The sequence below is a fragment of the Herpailurus yagouaroundi genome, unplaced genomic scaffold (genome assembly GCF_014898765.1).
Source record: "Herpailurus yagouaroundi ecotype Mexico unplaced genomic scaffold, PumYag 67493, whole genome shotgun sequence".
NCBI classification, from domain to species: domain Eukaryota; kingdom Metazoa; phylum Chordata; class Mammalia; order Carnivora; family Felidae; genus Herpailurus; species Herpailurus yagouaroundi.
In genome coordinates, this window is record NW_024420301.1 from 188,592 (window position 1) to 208,115 (window position 19,524).

Below are 19,524 nucleotides of genomic sequence, written 5' to 3' on the forward strand. Positions count from 1 at the left end.
GCATAGGGAGCGGCGGGGCGGTCCCAGCCTGATGTTGCCCTGGCGATGCGGTGCCACCCTCCACCGTGCGCCTCCTGCAGATTCGCCAACAGGATCTTTGGTCCCATCTGGAACCGGGACAACATCGCCTGTGTCATCCTTACTTTCAAGGAGCCCTTTGGCACCGAGGGCCGTGGAGGCTACTTCGATGAATTTGGGATCATCCGGTGAGAGCCTGTCACCCTCCCTGTCCTGGGGGCTTCTCCTCCCCCCTCCAGGTTCACATTCGTGGGTGGGTGTGTGAGTGGTCAGTGGTGACCGTGAAGTGATGGTTCACTGTTTCTTTCCTTGACTTGAGGTGACGTCCAGGGGTAGCCATGAGCTCGGAGCAAATGTCATAGCTTGTTGCTAGCAAGCCATGTCTGAGGTGCCATGTGCCTGGGCGCGGCCGACGGGGAGGGGCTGGGGTGAGCCCACGCCTCCCCCCTTCCTCCCAGCCTGGAAGCCCCTGACGTGCGTTGCGCGCACTCTTCTCTCTGCAGGGACGTGATGCAGAACCACCTCCTGCAGATGCTGTGTCTAGTAGCCATGGAGAAGCCCGCCTCCACTGACTCGGACGATGTCCGCGACGAGAAGGTGGGTGCAGGCGCACCCTCCTGGTCCCTGCTGCCGGCCCAAGAGCAAGAAGCCCAGGATGTCACGTCCCAGGACCGATAGGACCTGTGGGCAGTTCGGCGCTTAGCCTCTCCCTCAGAAAAGAGGAGAGCGGGTCCAGGTGGCCCCAGAGAGGCCTTGGGTGGGAGGCCACGGCCACGCCCCTCGGCAGGGTGTGCGCAGCTGGCCGGGCACCAGCCCCTGTCCGCACAGACCAGGCAGCCCTGCGGGAAGCCCACCCGTGGTCACACGGCCGCCTCAGGCCGCTGCTGTCTGTCCCCTGCCTGGCTGCTCCACCCCGGTACCCAAGGAGCTCCCCACCCCCCCCCACCCCGGCTCTCTTCCAGGTCAAGGTGTTAAAGTGCATCTCCGAGGTGCAGTCAGAGAACGTGGTCCTGGGCCAGTACGTGGGCAACCCCAGCGGAGAGGGCGAGGCCACCAAAGGGTACCTGGATGACCCCACGGTGCCCCGCGGCTCCATTACTGCCACCTTTGCGGCCGTTGTCCTCTACGTGGAGAACGAGAGGTGGGAAGGTAGGTGGCATCTCTGGGCCTGGCGGGCGGGCCAGCGTCTACCCAGGGAGCCCTCGTTCCCGGGGTGTGACCCGCTTGGGCGCGGCAGCCAATACACGTGGGGCGCCGGGCCCAAGGGGCGCTGGGCGGGAGAGGCCGCCTCGCCGCACACGTGCGCACTCGCCTTCACCCCCATGTCACGCTCGTTCACACAGCCCCCGCCTCACCCCCTCTCTCGCCCCCTCACGCGCGCTCAGCCTGGGCCGCTGGGGCAGCGGGACCTGAAGTCAGCTCCGCCCCGACCAGGGGTGCCCTTCGTCCTGCGCTGCGGCAAAGCCTTGAACGAGCGCAAGGCTGAGGTGCGTCTGCAGTTCCGCGACGTGTCCGGAGACATCTTCCAGCAGCAGTGCAAGCGCAACGAGCTCGTGATCCGCGTGCAGCCCAACGAGGCCGTGTACACCAAGATGATGACCAAGAAGCCTGGCATGTTCTTCAACCCTGAGGAGTCCGAGCTGGACCTGACCTACGGCAACAGATACAAGGTAGCCACGCGCCCTGGGGCGGGGGGCAGCGGGGGGCGGCCGGGGGGGTGCGCGTGCATGGGCGGCCTGAGTACAACCCCCTCCCTGTAGAACGTGAAGCTCCCCGACGCCTATGAGCGCCTTATCCTGGACGTCTTCTGTGGGAACCAGATGCACTTCGTGCGCAGGTGAGGGGCGGCCCCGGGGCCCACAGGGCAACCCGCTCCCCCACTACCCCGGGAACGACGCCAGAGCCACCCTATGTCCCCTCAGTGACGAGCTCCGGGAGGCCTGGCGGATCTTCACGCCGCTGCTGCACAAGATCGAGCGCGAAAAGCCCCAGCCCATCCCCTATGTTTATGGCAGGTGAGGCGCTGGGGCATGGAGGGGGGAGGATGGGCTGGGGTCAAGGGACACGGGGGCCAAGGGCTCCCTCACATCTCCGCTCTGCCTGTCGCTCTCTCAGCCGAGGCCCCGCGGAGGCAGACGAGCTGATGAAGAGAGTGGGCTTCCAGTACGAGGGCACCTACAAGTGGGTGAACCCCCACAAGCTCTGAGCCCCAGGTCCCTGCCCCACCCACCGTGGCCCTGTCTGTCCTGTTCCACCCGCTCGCCCGCCACCCCGAGCCCACGTCGGGAGGGCTTCAGGACCATAAGTCTCACATTCCTGGCCCCTGGCCACCCTGCCCGCTCTGTGCCGCCTGCCACCCTGGGCCTAGCTACATTCCGCAAGCACCACGCACTCAAGACTCGCGCCATGACCATCCCTAGCTGCCACCAGCCTTTCCTGAGCCACCTCTGTCTGCGGGAGTGAGCCCCAACAGGAGGAAGTGGCGTGGCTTCTCTGCCGGTCTGGGGCTGCTCCTACCAGGACAGGAGGGAGGGATGGCAGGGAGGGGCGGCCGGCAGGCCACTCCACACTCCGGGCCGGCTCTGAGCGAGCTCCTCAGAACAGGGGCGGGGCGGGGGCGAGCGCTTTCTCACCGGTCTCGCCGCTTGACATTCCTGGTCACCTGCTGGGAGGGACCTGTGTGCCGCCCCGCCGTCCCCTGTGTCATGGGCCCCCTGAATGTCCCTCCGCCCCACCGGCTCCCCCCGCCCCTCCAACTCCACACTCCACGGCCCACGCACCTACGGGGGGCCCCCTCGCCACTGGAAAAGCAGAAACAGCAAGGGGCACTCACCGTCTCAGCCCCCTGCCATTAAATCCACAGACAGACCCGTCTGCTCCCTGGTTGTTTCCTTCCTGCTACTCGCAACCATGGAGGAGGCCACCTGCGCCTGATGCTGGCCCGTTTGGTGGAGGGCCCGGGGCCGCCCCGTTTTTGTCACCCACTTCCCTCCGCAGTGTGGGCTCGGGACCTAGGCCGTCAGCCCTGACCCCGGGTGTAGCTGTGGCCAAGCCCTGCGTCCCAGCTGCCTCCTGAGCCCCCTGTCCCATCTGTGCTCTTCACTCTGCACCGAACGCTTCCATGCACTCGCTGCCCACGTGGGCATCCGCCCTGACGACGTCCCCGCCCCGGCCGGCTCGCTTAGCAGAGCGGCTGGGGGCCGTGTACACACACCGCCGGTGCATGCTGGCGAGCGGGATCTGGGCACGAGAGGCAGAGGGGGTGCTGGGGGAGGGCGCCTGTAACAAGGCACCACGCCCGATGGGGTGGGGGGAGCATAAGACAATAGACTTTTATCCTGTCACAGTCCTGACGCCAGAAGTCTGAAACCCACGTGTTGGCAGGGCTGCACTCCCTCCGAAGACTCTAGGGGACGACCTTGCCTCTTCCGCGTGCAGGTGGTGGCCAACATCCTTGGCCTTCCGTGGCTTGTACACACATTACCCCTGTGTCTGTCTGTGTCTCCACACGCCGCCTGGTGTCTGTGCATGTACGGCTCCTGCTTTCCCTCCTGAGGACACCAGTCTGGTTGCATGCATTCAGGGTGCGCTCGGCTCCAGCACGGCGTCAGCCTGGCTTCCCTTGGTTATCTCTGTAAGCGCTCTGTTTCCAAACAAGGCCATGTGACAAGGATCCAGGTGGACACAGATCAGGGGGACCGCTGTTCATCCCAGCACACTCCCAACAAAGGCAGCAGCCCCCAGTCTTTTCTGCCACCTCCCCCAGCTCCGCTCGGCTGAGCCACAGGGGCACGGCAGGAAGCGACACTGCAGCCCCTGCACTCGTGGCCTGGGTTCCACTAGATGCAACCAACCAGAAACAGGAGGACACCACGATCAGGTGCTGGTACATTTTGCGGAGGGAACAGGGGGCCCAGAAAGACACCAGGGGAGGAAGGTTCCACTCCCAGGGAGGTGAACACGTACCCCGGGGCCTTGCGGCTGGCCTGCTCCCTGTTCCGGGAGGGAGCAGGCCCTCAGGCTGTTGACGGCATGTGACCCCTCCCTCCAGCTTAACCCGTGCCCCACTTGGGAGGCAATCAGTTGCCCAGAGCTTTTCGCTCCCACCGTCTAGGCCCATTCCTGCCTGCCACCGAGGAGAAGCAGCCGGCCTTAGCTCCTGCATAGCCCCCTCGCCCGGAGCTGGGATGGTAGTAGCTGGGAGCCTGGGTAGGGAGAGGCCAATGGAGTGCAGTGTGGCAGGCAGATCGCTGACTGCGGGGGGACAAACCAAGGCTCCCACCCACGACTCTGCAACAGCAGTACGGAGATGAAGAAACTCCAATGGTGGGCTGATCTGTTCCCCCCACATATGCTAGGGTAGTAGGTCACCCCTGGACACATGACCTGCACCCTAGGGTGCCGTCTCCACCCTCCCACCCCCTCCTGAAGCCAGGGAAAGTGACACACCTCCGATTAAGGAAGGGGGGAGGTCACCGAGTTCACTGGAATAGGGATAGGATACAGACAGATCACAGAGCCTTGAGTGCCAGCTGGGTGGGAACTGGACCTCAAAACCTCTCCTGCCCCAGGTCCATGCAGAGAAGCTGAAGACTCCATGTGGACAGGATTGTAGGCCAGGCTTCAGCCAGAGGGCAGTGGCGTTCACCCTTATTTCTAGTGCCTGTGGCCTCCTGGAGAGGGGGCAGTGGCAAAGGCTTCCCCAGGAGTCAGTGGGGGCCAGCCTGGGAACTCACAGGCTCTCCTGGAACACTTTGGCTCCCACGTGGCTACAGAGAGTCTTTGTCCTTGGCTGTGGTGCAGCCACAGTGATGGGAGGATGGGCTGAAATGACAGGAGAGGGCCGGGCCCCGGGATGGTGGCCCGGAATGGGGCAGAATGGGTCCCTCCCTGAAGATACGGCCGTGCCTTCCCCCTGCTTCCCCCCCCCAGGGGGTGCTGCCCTGCCTACTCCAGGGGAAGAGCCATCTAAGTCTGCTGCTGCTGCCCTGGCCCATCCTGCAAACCTCAAATCCTCAAAATACGGATATGAGGATAATTTCAAGCCCTTGGTGATGGGGAGGAGTCAAGTAACTGAGGGTGCGGGAGTCCTTCCTGACCCCTCAGGGATCTTCAAGTTCAGAGTCCTTCGCAGTGCCACACAGGCATTCATAGACTGAGGAACCCAGCAGAGCTGGATTCTGTCGACAGTCCTCCTGGGTCCCCAGGTCCCCTGGGGACCGTGCTGGCATGGCATGACCAGGGAGGGTGCTCCTGGGGGGATCCACACAGGGGCAGCAGCAGGAGGCCAAAGTAGAAGAGGGACACAGCTCCAGGGCCAGCAGCACATGATGACCATGTGTGAGCACAGAGGGAGGAGTGTTGGGGCATCCCAATCTCATCGTGTTCTGAGTGTCTCTCCTGCGACAGGCACATGGGCCCAGGTGACGACAGTCAGCTGACATTTCAGATGTAGGTGCTACACTGGGGCAGACATAAGGGCCCTGCTGGTGACATTCAACTGTCACCTGACCTCTGGGTGCCTCTGTGGAACAAAGCGGTGAGGGCCCCGATGAGGACAGTCGACTGTCCTCTCAGCCCTAGGAGCCTGCAGTGGGGACAAGGCATGAGATCCCGGGTAAGGACGTTAAGCTGTCACTTTCACTCTGGGTAGCAACATTGGTGCTGGGGTATAAGTGCTTTCAACTGGCGCTGAATGTCTAGGGACAGGATGGGAGCACCTGTGTGAGGCCGACCAACAGTCCTGAGCTCTGGGGCCCTAAGTCCTGGGTCCGAGTTCCAACATTCAACTACCATTTAAGTTGATCGTACTCTTGGGGCGCCTGGGTGGCTCAGTCGGTTGAGCGTCCGACTTCGGCTCAGGTCATGATCTCATGGTCCGTGAGTTCCAGCCCCGCGTCGGGCTCTGTGCTGATGGCTCAGAGCCTGGAGCCCGTTTCAGATTCTGTGTCTCCCTCCCTCTCTGCCCCTCCCCCATTCATGCTCTGTCTCTCTCTGTCTCAAAAATAAATAAACGTTAAGTTGATCGTACTCTAGGGCAAGGCTTGGAGGTCAGGTGTGGAGAGCCCCCTTTCAGCTCTTCGTGCCTATGCTCGGGTGAGGGGCAGGTGTGGGCACTGAGCGGTTACCTCAGGTCTGGGTCCCTACCCTGAGGCAGAACGTGAGAACCCGACACGATCCACAAGTAGCACGTCCGAAATGAGAGCTACACAGGCAGGGACGTGAACCCCGCCGGAAGGCACGCCAGTGCCTCCTCAGTGCTGTGGCCCCAGGTGACAACAGCATTCGAACGAAAGCCCATGTCTGTATCCTGTGCTGGAAAGGAGATTGAGGGACCGTTGAGGTCATTCAAGTGTCACTTTAGCTGTGGGTTATTAAACACAGAGGTCTGAAGGACTGGGTGGGGGGAAGCCAATTGTCCCTTCAGCTCTGGAGTCCCGCACTGTGGCAGAGGTGAGGACATTCGACTGCCACCTGAGATCCGGTTGCCCAATCTAGAGGCCACAAGGCCCGGGTGAGGGGGTCTACTGTGGGGTAGAAACCCCCGCAGGTTGGGAGGCGGACCGTTGACTGACAGCTCCGTGGCCAGTTTCTACGCTGCAAGAAGCAGAGGAGAGATCAGTTGAGGATATCAGCCGGCACGTCCACTCCAGATTGCCTACGCTGAGGCAGAGGCAAGGGGATCCAAGGAACAACAGTCAACTGGCGCCTCAGCTGTGGGAACTATGCTGGGGCACAGGTAAGAGTCATTTTCTGCTCCTTCACGCTGGCTGCCTGTGCTGGGGCGGCAACATGAGGGCCTAATCCTCCGTATGTCCGGATTGAAAAACAGTCCCCAAGAAAACAAGGGAGTTGTGCAAGGCTGTCCCACAAGGCCCCAAAGACCTGAAACTGAATGCCAGGCTTCTGGCCCATGACTTATGTGGTGCCCGTGGGGATGGTGGGTGTGCCTCAGGACCCTCAGGGGGACTCATTAAAGCAAGCGTTCCAAAATGCGTGCTCTGAGCAAGATGTAAACAGTGGCCTCTCTGAACTACCGGGCTGGCAGATGCCCCTCGTCTGGCTGGCAGCCCAGGAGCTCCGTCCTGGGCACCACGGCTACAAGCATTGCAGGAAAGAGCACTGAGGAGAGCACTGGTGTTTGACAGATGGTCAGCATTATGTCTGATACCAAATTCCGTGGGGAAAAAAAAAAAACAAAAAAACCGTGCCTGCAGCAGCCAGGGCCTAAAACCGATTACTTTGATCTTGTGTGTTGTGTACACCAGTGTAGACGGTACTGGGTTGTAACCAGAGCTGTCACTGCCTAGCTCTACAGGCATTGTCTGTGTTTTGGATTCTTTCCTCATGAAGGCTTTGTCGTGGGGTCATTGGGTCAGGGGGCACCCGCGCCCCCCCCCCCCCCACCGCACTCTCATGCCACCCAGGTGCTGTCTTACAGAAAGAAAGATGAGTCCCCCTGACAGCGGGTCCAGCTCTCCCGGTGCAGGAGGTGATTGGGGTGCACTGGGCGGTGGCAAAGACGCCTTCCTGAAGGCGCTGAGGGGAGCAGACCTGAGTTTTCCAGTATCAGGGCGAGGTGAGAGACCACGTGAACGTGCTTCCATCTAGAAAGCCGACTGTGAGGAAAGGCATCGCAAGGCTGAGCTTGGTGGCCTCTGGCTCGTCACGTTCCGGTATTTTCCCCGGTGGACTGTTCTATACCTCCTGGTTTCTAAAAGAGACACATACCAATTTTGAAAGAATTTCTAATTAAGACCCTAGATACATCCGCTTCATTCGAGGCTTCAGAAATTCGACTGCAGGGCAGGAGTGCAACCCCAGCCCTCGAAGCCTAGGAAGGCCGGCTCGTACCGCCTTAGAGGAGTCTGGGGGCAGGTTTGTACCGCGAAGCACGCGTGGATCAGGAGCGCGACCACACGGCTCCTCCCATTTGGAGGCCTGGGGACCCCGCCGGAGCGCCTTCCGCGGCCGGGCCGGTGCGGGCCCCTCCCACCCGGCGGCCAGAGCGGGTGGTGGAGGCGGGCCTGTGGGCGGGGATGCGTTGAGCCCGGGGGCGGGGACTCCACCGCCTCCTCTCCTTTGCCAGCCCCGCGGCGGGGGCGGTACCGGCGGGCTGTGGCCCCGCCCCCGGGCCGCCATTGCCGGGCCTGTCGGACCGAGCTGCGCATCTCCCTCGTCTCCCCTCGCGAGCGGAGCCGGGCGACCGGCCTGACAAGGCTGCCCACAACCCAGCTTGCATCGCCCCACGGGCCAGGCAAGTCTCCACCAGCTAACCGGCGTCGTCCGTCCCCAGCCTGGGAAGGGCGACCTGAGCACGGGGCCTCCCATGGGAGGAGGCCTCCGTCCGGGCGAACCAGCTTTACTTCCCGGCTCCAGGGGCTCCCGTGGGCACGGCCGTGAGCCGACGGGTTCCTGAGGACCTTCTTGTCCCGACAGGGCCTTTCTGCGCGTGCCCGAGGAGCCTGGCCAGGTGGTTGGACGAACAAGCCGGTGCACCGGTCGCGTCCACCCAGCAGCGAGGACCAAGCACAGGCTCACGCTTGTGTTTTGTTGCCCCCAGAGTGCAGGGTCCCCAAACACTGCACCTGCCGACGACCCCAACCCCGCGGGAGAAGTGGACATGAGGTTGGCAGGTGGGTGGCGTCCAGAGTGATTGCAAAGGAGTTGGAAAGGGGATCGCCCTGGCGACCCAGGTGTCCAGAGATCGGTGTCTGGAGGTGCCCTGATGGACCACTGAGTGTGGTTTTGGAAACGGAGAACCCTGCACAAAGTGTCATTCTATGACCTTGAGCAAATCCTTTCACCTCCCAGAACTTCAAGAACTGTGAAAGGAGGATTAAGATAGTCGATTTGTCCCAACTCGGATAACCGGCCGCTGTGGCCGCTGTCTGAGAAAATGAGTTGTGCGAGAGGCTTCGCGGAGCATGGCGGCTAGCTCGAGGGGGCGGGGTGTGCTACCGGGGAGGCGTGGTTTCAGAGGAACTCAAGAATTGCCACTTCAGACCTCCTAGGGTTGCAGCGTTGTACATCTATCCTCGTGACAACTGGCCGGTGAGGGACTGGATGGGAAGTTACGGCCTCAAGATCAGTCAGGGCTGCAGCAAGAAAGGAGGCGGTTAATTCAGGGCCGGGACTTGATGAGGGCACGTATAGGAGAGTAGACTGTATGTAGGGAAACGGGCACATGGAGCTTTTCAGTGGAAAATAGATGAAGATCATTTGAGCAACGAGGCTGACGAGCGTCCAGATGGGGTTAGAATGTGCTGTCTGAGAAGCCAGTGGACAAGTATTTCCAGCATGGGGACTCAGGGAGCTAACACCACGAAGGTCATAGGTGGCCTTGACAACAAGCTGCCTTGATGGGGTGATGTAGACAAGGCCAGGCTGGAGTAGGTGGGGACACAGTGTAAGGTGACATGCAGAAAGAGGCAGTGCAGATGCCTTTGGACATGCTAACTGGGAAGATGAAGGGAGGGGGGAGAGAATCACAGGATGGGGCTGTGATTCTGAAGGAGCCCCTTCGCTTCGGTGACTTCTTACAACGGGAGATTTTGAAGGTACAGGAGAAAGAACAAGATAGAGCGAATGGGGACTATGACAAGAAATCTGCGCAAGTAGGAGACCTCAGGGTCCAGCTCCCGGCAGGTGAAGGAACAGGTCTTCAAATTGAGTAGGGACCCCCTCCTCCATCAAAACAGGAGAAACAGGACACGATGGATGGCACAGGAATACGCTGGTAACCTCAGAGGCCAAAAGTTACAGGGCTCCACAGAGAACCCAGCTCCCAGCCTGGGGCTCTGTTTCCTCCATCTACCTGCCACGATCTCAAGTTCCTGTCCCAGGCCTGCCGGGTGGCAACAGGTCCCCACCTTCTTCTTCCCAAGGGGGCATGGAAATCCAGTCCTGAGAGGCCCTAGGGTCATTCGGGAGCTCACTGGCAACTGAGGTGGCCTTCCTGTGTCTGTCCTGCCTCCAGGCCCCCTCCGCATTGTGGCCCTGATTGTCACCGTGGGCCTCACCTGGATCGTGGTCAGCATTCTCCTAGGTGGGCCTGGCAGTGGCTTTCCTCGTATCCAGCAACTCTTCTCCAGTGAGTGTGGGACTCTTGATTGTCTGTGGAGGTCGCCAGGGTGGCCACCCTCGCTCTGGGTGAGGTGGGTGTGGCCTGGGTTTTCTGTCTCCCTGGTGGGCCACCTCTAGCTAACCCCAGTCAGCCTCCTGACATCCAACACATTCTTCCCTCTACCACCCAGTTGTTTCATTTGGGAACTCCAATCCATGTATTTAGAATTCTGTGCCCAGTTGGACTCACTAGTGTCTGAGAGAGGGGCAGGGAGGCTTCCGCTGAACACTGGGGACGACACCCTGGCTGCTCCCTGCAGGCTATATGCTGGGCTCTGAGATGGTGACAGGACTCTACGCCTTGTCATTGGTGACGATTCACCCAAGTACCATTTACAATTGCAATTTACTTTCTTCCCGGAGCAGGGGGCTTGAATCTGGCTTAGCCCCTGGCCCCTGAGCCTGATCAATCCTCCACCTTGACTTCACGGTGTCAGGCCAGGAGGCTCTGCTACAGGGCCCTGGAGGCCTCCACCCTGACACCAACAACTCTCTGTATCCACAGGCCCAGAGAACTCAGCAACTGCAGGTAAGCCTCCCGTCACCTCCCTGCTCCTTTCCTGTGCCCAGCCCTCGTACTGCTTCTCTGCTGCTGCTACCTGCCTTAAGGCCTGCAGGCTCTCTGTTCTCCCTTCGTCCCTCCCCAAACTGGCCATCACAGCCCACTGGAGCTGCTTGCATGCTGTGAACCTAGAAATCCAGTTACTGGTAAGACAAGCATAGGATAGATGTCCCCACTGCAAGAGGGAGGAACTGGAAGGAATAAACCAGTCACCAGTCCCAGTAGGGCAAATGCCATTAGGATTCAAGGCCTGAGAAGAATCTTCTAGGGCCCAATGCTCTATGCTCTGGATGTAACTGAACGGGGGTGAGGGGCACCCTCTGGAGTGGAGGGTGCGGTCCTACCCTCTGGGCCTGGCCCATCTCTGGCCTCGGTAGCCACCGCTCTGCCCTCAGAGCCATGCTTCTTCCTTCTGCCCCTTTTCTGTCCCTTTCAGCCCAGAACAGCACTCTTTCTGCTGGTATAAAATTCTCAAAAAACATTGTTGGTCTCTTGTGCGATTTACGAGACTCCAAGCGAGGAGATGAGAGGGCCCTCCAGATCTCTCGTGGATAAGGCCGTTTCTGTTCCTGGCTTCTACTGACATGCTTGCACGGGTCCACAAGTCGCACCCTCTGGCTCCGTAGTAAATGCTCATCCAAGCACAGAGCCTGCTCTCGCACGTTTTGCTGTGAGCACCAAGGAGAAACCAGGCCGAGCCCTCAATACTGTGTTTGGAAACCTCCTCAACTAAGTATCCCAGTTCAGTGTTTATGAGTTCTTTGCCACTTTATGAACCTTACCTCCAGGATCCAATACCATGTTCCCGGTTTCCATCGGAGACCTCACCAGAAGCGCCTTTTTAATTTTTGTTAATGTTTCTTTTTGAGAGGGAGATAGAGACACACACAGGGAGATGCGCAGAGCGCAAGTGGGGGAGGAGCAGAGAGAGAGGGAGACGCAGAAAACAAAGCAGGCTCCAGGCTCTGAGCTGTCAGCACAGAGCCTAACACGGTGGCACTCGAACTCACGAGCCGTGAGATCGTGACCTGAGCCAAACTCAGACACTTCACTGATTGAGCCACCCGGGTGCCCCACAGAAGCGCCTTTAACCTTCATGTTGCCGACGACAACGTGGTCATGATGATGTATGTGTTCTCCCCGCTCTCAAACCAGCTCTGCCCTCTTCCATCCATATTTCTACCAACAGTCCCATAAGGCAATCGAGGCCTTTTCTAGCTGCACCCCAAAATTCTACAGCCTCCCTTCATTGCCCCGTTCCAAAGCCCTTTCCACCTTTTGGGGGACTTGTTGGAGCAGCGCCCACCTCCTGCTGTCAGATGTTTCCTGGCTGTAACAAAGGAGCACGCACCACGTACACTGAGATGTTTCTTCTCCTCAGACGCGGCTTCTCCCCCAGTTCAGGAAGCCGGAAGGCTGAAGTCTGCAGGCTCCAGGGGAGGCTCCCTCCTGCCTCTTCCAGCCTGTGGGGGCCGCAGGTGCACCTTGAGCTGTGGGCACGTCCCTCCGGGTTCTGCCTCCGTCTGCACAGGGCCTCCTTTTCCGTCTCTGTCTTGTCTGTCCCTTAAAAGGACACTTGTCATTGAATTTAGGGCCACCCTACTCCAGGATGACCTCATTTTAACAAATTACATCTTCAATGAGCCTGTTTTCAAATCGGCTGGTATTCGAAGGTGCTGGGAGGTAGGACTTGAACGTGTCATTTGCGGGGCACAGTTGAACCTGTAACAGAGGCCAGCCGCCCTCCTCCCGTCCTCCCACCTCTGCCGTGGGGTTCAGGCGCTCTTTTTTTTTTTGTCACCACTTTCCTGCAGTCGCCCTCCCAGCTGCCCCTTCCTTCCCCACCTGTGCTCTCTCCATGGCGGGGCCAAGCGAAGGCCAGCCCTCCTATCTCTTTTCTCCCACCAGTGGCAGAAAAGCCTCCCCGAGGTCCCTGTCACCTTGCGCTGAGGCCGGCGCCAGCAGGATGCAGAGTGTCCGTGGAAGCGTCCCTGGCCTTGGCCTAAGCCATGTCCCCCCCCCCCCACCCCATTGGTCCCCTGCTCTGTGGCCACTCATTCCTACCTGTGGGCTGGTCCTGACCTCCCCCTCCCAGATCTCAGGTGACCCCAGGGCCAGGCCCGTGGGTCACCCCTGCTGTACCTGCCCAGAGCCACGAGCCAGGAAGTACAAATGCGGCCTGCCCCAGCCATGTCCCGAGGAGCACCTGGCCTTCCGCATGGTCAGCGGGGCCGCCAATGTCATCGGACCAAAGATCTGCCTCGAAGATAAGATGTGAGCTCCTTGCGGTGAGGGGGGTGGGAGCCTGAAAGCTAGATCTGTGAGGGACATTTGAGGACTCTGCTCCCCTCCTCCCCCCGCCAGGCTCATGAGCAGTGTCAAGGACAACGTGGGCCGTGGACTGAACATCGCCCTGGTGAACGGTGAGTCCCTGTGATGTGGGGTCAGAGTTCAGACCAGAGAAGCAGATCCATGCCATGATGTGCCACCCTCCTTCCCCACACCCTCCCCATGAGGAGGCATCTGGGTGTTCGCCTTGGCCCTCTCCTCCCTCCGCCCCACTTCTGGAAATCCACAGAGAGGCCCGGAAGAGGGTCCGTGCACACTGAAGTTTCCACAGAAGAAGTGACCCAATAAACAAAAGCAGTAAAGAACCAGAAGTTTCCAGGAAGTTGGAGGGTGCTTCCTAGGGAGCCCCTGGATGGGCCGCAGCTTTCTGAACAAGGGGCATGGTGGGCATGAATGGGCAGGATGTTTGCAAAGCTTCCAGAAGGGCTGCGCCCAGTGGCCGCTGCCGTGTCCTTAGCCCGATCTAGGGTGGCCGGGATGGTATGGTGGCCTTGCCCTGGTGGCTCGCCCAGCAGGACTCTTCCCTCCCTGTCAACCCAGGGGTCAGCGGTGAGCTCATCGAAGCCCGGGCCTTTGACATGTGGGCAGGAGGTGAGTGGCGGTCATGGCCTCCTGCTCGTCGTGCGGCAGAATGACTGGGCGTCTCTCCCCTGAAGCACCGTGCTCTGTCTATTCGCCGTGGCTTCTTGAGCGCTTCCTTGGGTTTGGAAAGGGCAGGGAGAGGAACAGGTGTACGGTCATGGGCATGGCCCTGGCTTCTTGTACCAGTTTGTCCCTTTCACTTGGGGACCTTGGTGGGTGTGTCCCTGGCCTGATCCCTGCTTTAGTTTCCTTGTTTGGAGACCAAGGGTTGGTGAGGGAGGGTTACTCAGTGGCGCCCGATGCTTTGTGTTTCATGTGACCGGACACCCCAGATGTCAACGATCTGCTGAAGTTTATTCGGCCACTGCATGAAGGTACCCTGGTGTTTGTGGCATCGTACGACGACCCAGCCACCAAGTAAGTGATTGCCGAGGCCGGCCTCAGCCTCGCCCTTCCACAGCGACTGCTTATATGTCTTCCTTCTGTGCGGCAGGATGAACGAGGAGACCAGGAAGCTTTTCAGTGATCTGGGCAGCAAGAATGTGAAGGACCTGGCCTTCCGGGACAGCTGGGTGTTTGTGGGGGCCAAGGGCGTGCAGAACAAGAGCCCCTTTGAGCAGGTACGGGTGGAGAGCCTCGCACCGCAGAATAGTGTGCCTGCCCCTTCCGTTCACCCCGCAGGCTTCCCTGGATTCTGCCCCAGCACCCCTAGCCAAGGTACCCCAGACCCCTCACCGGGTGCACAGGGAGGGGCAGTATAACGTTGACCTTCCCTGTCCTGTATGGATTTCACTCTACAGGGTCCTTAAATGCAAAGCTTTCGTAATGGCAAGGCTCACAACTGAGAGACCTTTCTCGCAAACATCTTCAAGATGCTCAGTCCTGTCCCGTGCTTCTGCAACCCCGATCCCCGATTCACACTGCACTGGCTTTCTCCCCCCAGCCCCTGCTGTCCTCTGACTGACCCCCCAGACTCACACATGTCAAGCCCCACGTGCGGGGCTGGGAGGCCTCAGGTGCCATCCTCCTCTTTGGTGAAACCACGGGGCTCCCCGCCCTGTCCCCCACAGCAGGACAAAGCAAATAGGCTGCTCCAGTGCTTTCTGGAAGGCTCTGGGTGCCTCAAAAGAGCAATTCAGCACTCCGAGCACAAATGCTCCCTCTGGCCTTTTTCTTCCTGAAATTTCCAGCAGCCCCTGTGGGCCAAGTGAGAGCGGGAATATTCACGTGTGCCACGCACACGTACGTGCAGAGAAGCTGACTTCTTCTACTCCACCCATTCGGTAGATGAGAAAATCGAGGTGTCTTGGGACAGAGGGGGTTGTGCCCCGAGAGTGCACAGTCGGTTGACAGCAGCACACGGGCACTGCAAGCCCTGTCTGTCCCTTGTGCCTTAGGGCTGAGGCCTTGACCCCCTGCTCCCCAAACCCCACAGCACGTGAAGAACAGTAAGCACACCAATAAGTACGAAGGCTGGCCCGAGGCCCTGGAGATGGAAGGCTGCATCCCCAAGAGAACGATGGCTAGCTAGCCGGCCGAGCACAGGGACCGGGCTGAGGGGGGCTGCGTGTGCCCGGCCAGGAGAAGGCGGTGGCGGCGCCGGCGTGAGGCTGAGGCCTGACCCCACGCCCAGCCGGGAGTGCCGTCTTGCCCCAACACCTCGGGGCTCCGAAGCGGTGACGGGACCAGGTGTGACCGGTGGTGGGGGTCTCTTTGTAAAGCTGCTTCCCCGGGTCAGCCCCGCCTGATTCCCAAGCACCCGTGGTCACAAGGGCCCCGGGTGCTCGCCCCTTGCTGCGCCAAGTCTGGTAGCAGCTCCGCAGTGGGTCGGGGCATCTTCCAGAACCTCTCCATCCCAGAGCCGCTCGATGCTCTCGGGGCTGATCCTGTTTCCAGGGTGATTCCTTCAGGTGAGCCACACCCGGCTGCCTCCTGCATCGCGCTCTTCGGGAAGGGGCCTCGTCGGAGCCGAGCCAGCCGGGGCACCAAAGTCGCCTGATCACCGGCCCTGTCGCGGCAGATGGCGGCTCCCATGCTTTGTCGGGGGCCCACCTTCCGGATGACCTCTCAATAAATTAGTGGCCCCAGTGGAATAAAGTGCATTAAGTGGGGAGTCGGGCAGCGTTGTCCTTGCGGGGAGGGACACGTCCCTGAGGCTTAGCCAACCTGCTCCCACGGCCTTAGCAGACACACTTTGTCTCCAGGGTTCCTGCCGCTGACGGTCTCTGCGGTGGCTGAGATGTGGCACAGGCAGAAAGCAGAGCAGCTCCCCAGCTGGCATTCCTGTACCCTTGCCCAGGAGAGAGGGCTCTACCCTCTGGGGGAGCGGGAAACCCACCAACTCCCTCGAACACCTCAAAGGCGGGTAGAGACAGGGATGGGGATTAAAATCAGCCCAGGTGCCTCCCCACTCCCCTCAGGCTCCCTCAAGAGCTAGGGTGTCTACCTGCAGCCCTTGGCTTTGGATGCCTTTGAGATCAAGGCTTTGAAGCCCAAGTCATGTGACCTATTTGGCATTTCTTGAGGATTACAGTTCTATTTCCCTTCGTTAAGTGAAAACCAACAAGAAACTCTAAGGAGTTTTCCTGGAATGCTACATCCCGTGGGCAAAGAAGTGGTCAGGGAAAGGGGGAAAGGCACTTGGAACTTCCTCAGTTTGGGGAATCCAGGAGCCAGCCGGGCAGCCTCGAGGGGGCCGTAGCAGTGGCGATGGACTTAATGAGTCCTACTCTGGAAACAGGCTTCCCGGGCCTCCACCTTCTAACAGGTCAGTGCTACCGGAGTGTGAACAAAGTGTCAAGAAAGGGAAGTATTTATGGAGCAGGCAGAAGAGGAGAGGCTGTCTCAAAGATCAGGGAGGTGGCGACAACAAGAGCCCGGGCGCTTGCCCGGGAGATGGTGATCAGAGAAGTCAACAGCCAGCCTGCCCCCGAGCCAAGTGCTTTTTTAGAGCAGTTAGAGATGCACAGCAAAGATGAGCAGAAAGTGCAGAGAGTTCGCACAGGTAGGTCCCCAACCTACACTGACACCTCCTCACCTGAACCCCAGAGTTGACGTTAGGGTTCCTCGTTGGTTTTGAACAGTCTGTACGTTTGACAAATGTGTAATGATGTGTGTCTACCACTGTGGTATCATACGTGGATCCACTTTTAAATCTTTTATTATAGACCGTTTCAAATGTCCCCCAAGGGAGGGAAGGCACTATAATGAGGTCCGACGTACCTGTGGGGTTGCCCCAGTGTTTCACCTGCACCCCCACAGCCCATATCGCCTTAGTTCCCCCATTGGCATTCCCATTATACACCTACTACCTGCGTGGGCCTCATGCCAACCCTAGCAAGAGAGGACCGTCATTCCCCCCATTCACAGAAGAGCTGAAAGTCCCCGCTGAGCCCAGGAGGTGGGAAGCCAGGTAAGTGGGGCTCCTCAAGGTTGGTAGCTTGCCCCGAAGGAAACTGAATGTCACTGAAGGTCCACACTGCAAGCCTGGGAGGCCTCTCAAACCACCGCTGTGATTGCCTGACCTTCCCCAAACATTCACCAAGGCCCTGCCCTGGACCGTGTTACATTCTGGGGACAAAGGACCGAGCCCCAGCGATGGCCCCTAACTCCTCGGGGCGGGGGTGGGGGCCGTGTCTTCACTAGGAGTCTCCACAGTCACAGAGACAGAAGCACTAAGCCCAGCTTTATCCCCCACTTGGTCCAACACAGGCTACGAAGCCAATGGCGGTGTGAGGTAGAGCCTGCCCAACTTTCCAAAGTAGAGGTAAACCTTTCTATATCCTTCAGCCCTCCTCCACCGGGGTGGTGCCGCTGCCCCGAAATCCCACTCCCACCTACCAGAGTTGGGTCACCCTTTGTTTTAAAAGCCAGAATCCCGAGTCAAACGGACATAAGCAAAAATAAGCAATGACAAAAGAGGGGGACTAGTGTTCCCACATCAGACCCCAACGCCCACAGTAATTCGAGCCCCCGTAATGTCATTAGCACGTGGGGTGATTCTCATGCAAACCTTGTGTACCAAATGTGGAGGAGGGATTGAGGTGCTGATGCTGGGTAGACAAAAACGACCGCTGTCGCTACACTTCGCTGTAAATAGCAAGTGCACGCCATACTTGTACAGAACACGTCTTCCACGCATACTTATCACAGTGTCCCCGGACAAACCTGCCTGGAGAGGAGGAAAGTAGGAGTAAGCACACCTCTTAGGGCCACCATCGTGACTCTATAACATAGTAGAGTGGCCGGTCTCCCATCCGAACTGCTGTCACTGTCGTTTGCTCTGTATGTTCTCTCAGTCTAGATGACATTCTCTTGCCTTTAATTTAGCCGTCCCTTTTTCCTGTAGAGGCCGCCAAGTTCCCTCATGCCAGACCCCCCACCAGCCCACTCTGGCTTTTCAGGGAGTGCTGAAGCGACTGACAATAACGGGGAGCAGCCTTCTGACTACATTTGTTCCCCTTGACCCCTGGCCCCAATTCCCATTTAGTTGAATGATTAAAACATAGGTTTCCTCCAGGGGGGACAAGTCTTTTAGGTTTTCCTTCCCCTGCCTTTCTGGCTGACCCATTCCTCCTCTCCCTATGGCCAGTAATACCCAGTCCCCGACGGCCCCACCCCCACTGCCCTTTTGCAAACTGCACCCTGCTTCCATCAGGACTCCCTCAACCTCATTTGAGAGGGACAGTACGGAGATGTTCTTAGACAAAGTACACACAGACACACACACACACACACACACACACACACACACACACACGGCTTATGCCTTACTGGTCCTCTGAGGCTAAACAACAGCCTAGAGCTAGGGCCTCTGAATGTTTCTGATCACTGACATAAATCAAACCATCTTAAGCATACACCCCAACCATGTGTTTAACTGTTTACATATCGTACACACGTACCAATCTGAACTTTATAAAACACACACAAATACAAATTTTAAAGTAAAATGTATTTAAGTAAGTTTAAACTTAATATATTTTTACTTTTTAAATTAACAGATTTTTATTAAAGTTATTCTGTACTTGAAAAATTAAAATACAGAGGCGCCTGGGTGGCTCAGTCGGTTAAGCGTCCGACTTCGGCTCAGGTCATGATCTCGCCGTCCGTGAGTTCGAGCCCCGCGTCGGGCTCTGTGCTGACAGCTCAGAGCCTGGAGCCTGTTTCGGATTCTGTGTCTCCCTCTGTCTGACCCTCCCTCGTTCATGCTCTGTCTCTCTCTGTCTCAAAAATAAATAAACGTTAAAAATAAATAAAAATTAAAATACAAATGCCGTTTTGTTTTGGTTACGTTCTCAACGATGTGTCTTGTGCACCTGCCATGGGCAAGTACCTGTAACTCTGGGGGCCACCAGCTTCCATCACAGCCGTGACAAGTTCTTCCAGCAGCCTTTCGGAACATGCAAGTTTCCTTAGACTCAGCACTTGCTTATTGTCTCCCCATTTTGCCCAACTTATGCCATCTGATTGTCTATTCCTTGTCCGTGAGGCCTTCAGACCCTGCTGCTGGCGCCAAAAAAGTTTTGAAAAGCGGACAAGCCCCCTGATGTCCCACAGTGTGGAACTAGACACTGGGTCCACGGCTGAACGAAGAAAGGTGGGAATAGGCGGCGCCTGACCCTGGGCTCCCGCCACCACCGGCGGCCCGCTGGCGATCCGGCCCTGCTAGGGCTAAGCCCGTGTCCCACTGCCCCCAGGGGTCGCAGAGCGTTTGGGCCCGACCAGGGCCCCTAACCCGGAGCGGGTCGTCCCGGCAACAAGCGCAGAAGACTCAGCCCCACGGCGTGGACCAACCACGACCCGGAAGGCATCCGGGGCCTCGAGCCCGCGCCGACTCGTCGCTCCCGGATACGTCACATCCGGTCGGAACCGGCCCTGGTCGCTAG

The 19,524-nt window shown here is 58.9% G+C and overlaps 2 protein-coding genes across 9 annotated transcripts in view; both read left to right on the forward strand.

The window, feature by feature from the left end:
* The window catches only part of G6PD (glucose-6-phosphate dehydrogenase), a 14,728-nt gene extending 11,836 nt beyond the window's left edge, over positions 1-2,892 (forward strand). For 2 of the 3 annotated variants that reach the window (XM_040467398.1, XM_040467399.1), the window contains exons 7-13: positions 81-206; positions 522-615; positions 981-1,167; positions 1,453-1,688; positions 1,779-1,855; positions 1,941-2,033; positions 2,134-2,892. In XM_040467398.1, coding sequence (XP_040323332.1) covers positions 81-206; positions 522-615; positions 981-1,167; positions 1,453-1,688; positions 1,779-1,855; positions 1,941-2,033; positions 2,134-2,224 — 904 coding nt within the window. In that variant the 3' untranslated portion in view covers positions 2,225-2,892. The remainder of the gene's footprint in view (positions 1-80; positions 207-521; positions 616-980; positions 1,168-1,452; positions 1,689-1,778; positions 1,856-1,940; positions 2,034-2,133) is intronic. The other variant, XM_040467397.1, reaches the window with a different exon arrangement.
* Positions 2,893-6,041: 3,149 nt separating this feature from the next.
* On the forward strand, positions 6,042-15,749 carry FAM3A (FAM3 metabolism regulating signaling molecule A). 6 transcript variants are annotated; one of them, XM_040467411.1, is made up of 14 exons: positions 6,042-6,757; positions 7,446-7,510; positions 7,630-7,694; positions 7,776-7,896; positions 8,108-8,275; positions 8,582-8,654; positions 9,998-10,111; positions 10,649-10,672; positions 12,856-12,979; positions 13,070-13,128; positions 13,595-13,645; positions 13,969-14,053; positions 14,130-14,256; positions 15,072-15,749. In XM_040467411.1, the coding sequence occupies exons 6-14, from the start codon at positions 8,642-8,644 to the stop codon at positions 15,165-15,167; spliced, it is 693 nt and encodes a 230-aa protein (XP_040323345.1). In that variant the 5' UTR covers positions 6,042-6,757; positions 7,446-7,510; positions 7,630-7,694; positions 7,776-7,896; positions 8,108-8,275; positions 8,582-8,641; the 3' UTR covers positions 15,168-15,749. The 6 variants fall into 6 exon arrangements, with proteins under 6 accessions (XP_040323345.1, XP_040323346.1, XP_040323348.1 ...); XM_040467412.1 differs by having other exon boundaries at positions 7,446-7,694; XM_040467414.1 differs by lacking the exons at positions 6,042-6,757; positions 7,446-7,510 and having other exon boundaries at positions 7,635-7,694; positions 8,458-8,654.
* The last annotated feature ends 3,775 nt before the right edge of the window (positions 15,750-19,524 follow it).